This window comes from Triticum dicoccoides, chromosome 5A, assembly GCF_002162155.2.
Source record: "Triticum dicoccoides isolate Atlit2015 ecotype Zavitan chromosome 5A, WEW_v2.0, whole genome shotgun sequence".
NCBI classification, from domain to species: Eukaryota; Viridiplantae; Streptophyta; class Magnoliopsida; order Poales; family Poaceae; genus Triticum; species Triticum dicoccoides.
Window position 1 is genome coordinate 9,406,668 of NC_041388.1, and position 4,420 is coordinate 9,411,087.

At 52.5% G+C, this 4,420-nt stretch overlaps 1 protein-coding gene across 1 annotated transcript; it reads left to right on the plus strand.

The window, feature by feature from the left end:
• The first annotated feature begins 1,295 nt into the window (after positions 1-1,295).
• LOC119296798 lies at positions 1,296-4,036 on the plus strand. The gene is made up of 2 exons (XM_037574861.1): positions 1,296-2,519; positions 2,647-4,036. The coding sequence occupies exons 1-2, from the start codon at positions 1,344-1,346 to the stop codon at positions 3,802-3,804; spliced, it is 2,334 nt and encodes a 777-aa protein (XP_037430758.1). The 5' UTR covers positions 1,296-1,343; the 3' UTR covers positions 3,805-4,036.
• The last annotated feature ends 384 nt before the right edge of the window (positions 4,037-4,420 follow it).

A 4,420-nucleotide genomic window follows, 5' to 3' on the forward strand; every position in this document is an offset into this window, starting at 1 on the left:
CTAGTCAATGAATATAAGTGTTGGCAACACTGCGAGGCGAATACAAGTTAGAGCCAACTTGAATGGCTGGGCACGTAGAATGTGTAAAGTGACACTGAAGGAAAAGGCGTTCAATTGCCTCATCATAATGATAAAAACAACACTTCTTGTGTCTCTGCCAATGCGACGAGTGACCTTGTCCTTTTTGTGACCACCTCTCGGCGAAGATACCATATAAAAATATAAATTCCAGTAATTTTGACTTCCAATTTTTTTTTGCTATTGTGTCCACTAGAACCTTAGTTTGTAAGGCTGATGCATATATAGAGTCAACCGTAAAAACTCTACTTTGTGTTAGAATCCAATCGAATTCATATCCGGCCTTGCGTCAGGTGGATCAAACCTAAGCGGCCCAAAAGGTGCTACCATGACGCAAGGCGGGGTTGGCCAAATTCTGCACGAAAGAGACATCAGACGAATACATAAAATATAATTTATATATAACAAAAATAGTACTATCTCGCAAAAAAATAGTACTATACCATCATTTTTTTGGGACCCTCTTACCCGGGGAACTTTCGCTAGAAGGGGTTGGCATTTTGAACGATTGCGCTAATAGCTTTAGTTGTGAGGGGATGACAACTCCTTCAAAAAACATGGCAGTTTCTCCAAAACTAGGCATTTTTTGGTTTAAAACAGACGCCGTTTGATCTCACGAAGCAACTAAAACAGTCAGGAAAAGGCGTTTGCTTGACATCCCCCTCCCAGCCAGATAACATTAACCTTTTTTTAATGGGTTAATTTGATAAATGCCACTCTAATTGTGATGATTCAGAAAAATGCCACTGCAATTTACACACTCCGAAAAATGCCATGGACTGCCATACTTCCTCCATCCATGAATAAGTGTACATCTAGTTTTTTTCCTAAGTCAAAGTTTTAAAACTTCGACCAACTTTCTAGGAAAAAGTAGTAGAACTTATGACACTAAATTAGTATCAGTAGATTCATTTTGAAATGTTCTTTCATAGTATACCGATGTCATATATATTACTACTTTTTTCTATATAATTGATCGAATTTTTAAAATTTTGACTTGCGATAAAAGGTAGATGTACACTTATTTGTGTACGGAGGGAGTATCATTTAATATTTTCCAAGCCAATTTTATGGTTAAGCCTGATCCAAAATACAGAACGGACTGAGATGATAATTAAGAGGCAGGCTAGCTCCGTCCATCCAACTATAAATCAGGCATCGGAGAGCCTCATCTAAGCACACAACCACAAGGCAATCGATCATAAGTGAAGAAGAGCTAGCTTCTTCTTCTTCCTGCTTTCTTAAGCTTTCACTTGGTCGCCATAATGGGGGAGAGCCGCGGCAGCATCTCCTTCTTCGGGACCTACAGGCCACCGGTGCCCCTGGGCATCTTCTCCTGCCCCATTGATCCGCCGCCATCCTCTTACGAGGACGAGCTGCTGCTCACCGACGACGAGTCCTACAACCAGAACGGGCATGCCATCCCGGCGGCCGCGCTCAGGGAGATCCTGGCCTTCATGGGAAAGAAGAACCCCAAGATGGCCTCCGACTGCGGCGTCACCCTGGAGGACGTGGACAAGGGCCATGTCACCGGCCTGGTCTTCGTCTCCGAGAGGGACCGCGGCCTCGAGACGCTGCACCTGGCCCTGCGCCGCCCCGCCACCGGCCAGGTGGTGAAGGTGCTGAGCCTGCTGGGTGACATCTATGGCGTCGGTGGCGGTGTGTGCATGGAGGACAGCGGCTGCATCGCCGGCGGCTTCACGGTGAACGGCGGACGCTGCGCCGTCGGCCACTCGCTCGTGTACGTGTCCACGAAGGAGCCGGCGAAAACACGGCGCACCCCGTGGAGCGTGGTGTACAGGACCGACCTTGCCGACGGCAAGACCGAGCGCCTCACGCCACTGGGCCAGTACGACCTGAGCCCGGCCGTGTCACCGTCCGGGAAGATGGTCGCGGTGGCCAACTTCCACGGTAACAGGTGGAACGGCGAGATCGAGAACCTCAAGACCCAGATCGTGATCATGAACGTGGACAAGGGGGCGCAGGGACGCCTGGGCCGCAAGGTTGTGATCAAGGACGGCGGGTGGCCGACATGGGGAAGCGACAACGTCATCTTCTTCCACCGAGGGTTCGACCAAAACCCGCCCACCAACACCGCAGCGTGGGCCGTGTTCCGGTACGACATCGCCACCGGCAGGGAAGAGCGGGTAACCCCGGTAGGCATGGACGCCATGACCCCGGCGGCCATCAGCGAGACCAGAGTGGCCGTGGCGTTCATCGGGGAGAAATCCAAGCAAGTCCAGAAGATGGTCGACCGCGTGGAGTCGCAGTACCGGCACATCCAGATTTTCGACACGGCCACGACGGAGAAGCCGCCCGTGAAGATCACCCAGATGATGAGGAGGGAAGGGGACCACTACAACCCCTTCGTGCTCGATGGCGGCAGCCGCATCGGCTACCACCGCTGCAGAACCGATAAGCTACGACCCATCATGATCAAGGTCCGGCCAGTTGCTAATGAATTTCTCAAATTGATTAATTCTTTACGTACCCTATATATTGGCCGGCCGGGCACATATGATATGGACGTGGATTTTCGCATATGATATACCTATATAATGTCTGCAGGATAATAATAAAATCACAAGCATCGAGAGGAAGTTCGACAAGGTGCAGTCGCACCATGCGGATGTGGGGCTGTTCAGGGTGACGGGCGTGTTCCCGTCAATCTCCAAGAACGGCAAGAAGCTGGCCTTCGTGGACAACGAGTTCAAGGCCGTGTGGCTGGCCGACAGCCAAGGCGGCCTGCGCATCGTCTACAAGGTGAGGAAAGAGAAGAGCGTCTTCTCCACGTCGTGGAACCAGAACGACGAGCTGGACACGCTCTACGTCTGCGAAGGCCCGGCCTTCACCATCGATGAGCCGGTGCAGATCATGAGGATCCCCGACGTGTCCGCCCCCGGGAGGCGGAGGGCGCTGCCCCTCACCGACAAGCCCTTCAACTGCGCCTTCCCGTCCACCAACGCCATGGGGGACAAGCTCGTGTTCCGCTCCAGCAGGGACAGGGTGGGAGGGGAGAGGAAGCACAAGAACCTCTTCATCATCGACGCCATCAAAGGGGAGGCTCTCGGCGTGGACCAGCTCACGGACGGGCCGTGGACGGACACCCACTGCAGCTGGTCGCCCAGGGAAGGCTGCGACTGGATCGTCTTCTCCTCCTCCGGCAGGCCGGAGAAGGACGTCTTCAAGCCGGCCGGCGAGCCGGAGCTGGACCACGGCCTGGACCCCGGCTACTTCGCCGTCTACCTGGTGAGCGCCAAGGACAAGGTCAAGGGGGTGGTGCCGGTGCCTGTGCGCGTGATCTACAGCGCGCCAACCATTGCGGGCCACATCAACCACCCTGTGTTCAGCCCCGACATGATGAGCATCGTCTTCGCCGCCGACCTCGCCGCCGTCTCCGCCGACCCCATCTCCATGCCACACTTCACGCACTCGGTCAGGCCCTACGGCGACATCTTCTCCGTCAACCTCATAGACACAGAGGACATGGCCAAGAACAAGGACATCCAGAAGTTCCACCGCGTCACGCACAGCCGCTACGAGTACTCCACGCCTACATGGTCCGGCCGTGCCGACGACGAGCTCGACCCCAACACCAAGTGGAAGATGCTGGAAAGCTGGCACGACGACTTCCAGCCCCGGTGCCCCTACGTCGGCGGCCAAGCTGGCCAGAAGGAGAGCTGGCACATGACCGGACACCTCTCCATTGATAAAAGGTGCTGCTAACTCAACATCACGTACGGCAGCAGGACCAGGGTCTCCATCCGCCCCTTTCGTTTTCATCGGTCTTCAAAACAAACCATGCATGCTATCCTAGCTCTACCTGTACTTATTTTATGTTAGTCTTGTCCCTCCTCTTATGGTTGTCTCGTATATGCATGCATCGAACTACCTGGAGAAGGTTTCTTTCCGGTTTCATGTCCTTGTTGCTTTTTGCGCATGTAATAAATAAAGTAAGTCCTTGTTGTTGTTTTTTCTGGTTTGTAAAGGGTCAATGTTTGCTTGCGGCCGACCGGTTGTGATCTTATTTATTATTTAGGGTCTGTCTATGTTACATCTAGATGTGAGATAATATCTCACATCTAAGTATATGATGTCAACGCCATCTTCTTATTGTTTATCTTGTTTGTCTGATTTTGATTTGTCATAAAGCCTGAAACAAACGAAACAGTATTGCGCTCACGTCCGCCTCGGTGGGCCGGCCCCTATACGTCCGACAGCTCACAGCTCTTAGTGTGTACTAGCAGGAGGCTAGCTTTTTACGGTGTGCAACAGCCAGCCGAAGATTCCTTCTTGCTACATGTGTCTCTTCCTGTGCGTGCATGGTAGATCGATAGATCAT

Coding starts and splice junctions, on each gene's coding strand:
- LOC119296798 (XM_037574861.1), top strand. CDS start 1,344: ATGGGGGAGAGCCGCGGCAGCATCTCCTTCTTCGGGACCTACAGGCCA. Junction 2,520..2,646: donor TACGACCCATCATGATCAAG/GTCCGGCCAGTT, acceptor TAATGTCTGCAG/GATAATAATAAAATCACAAG.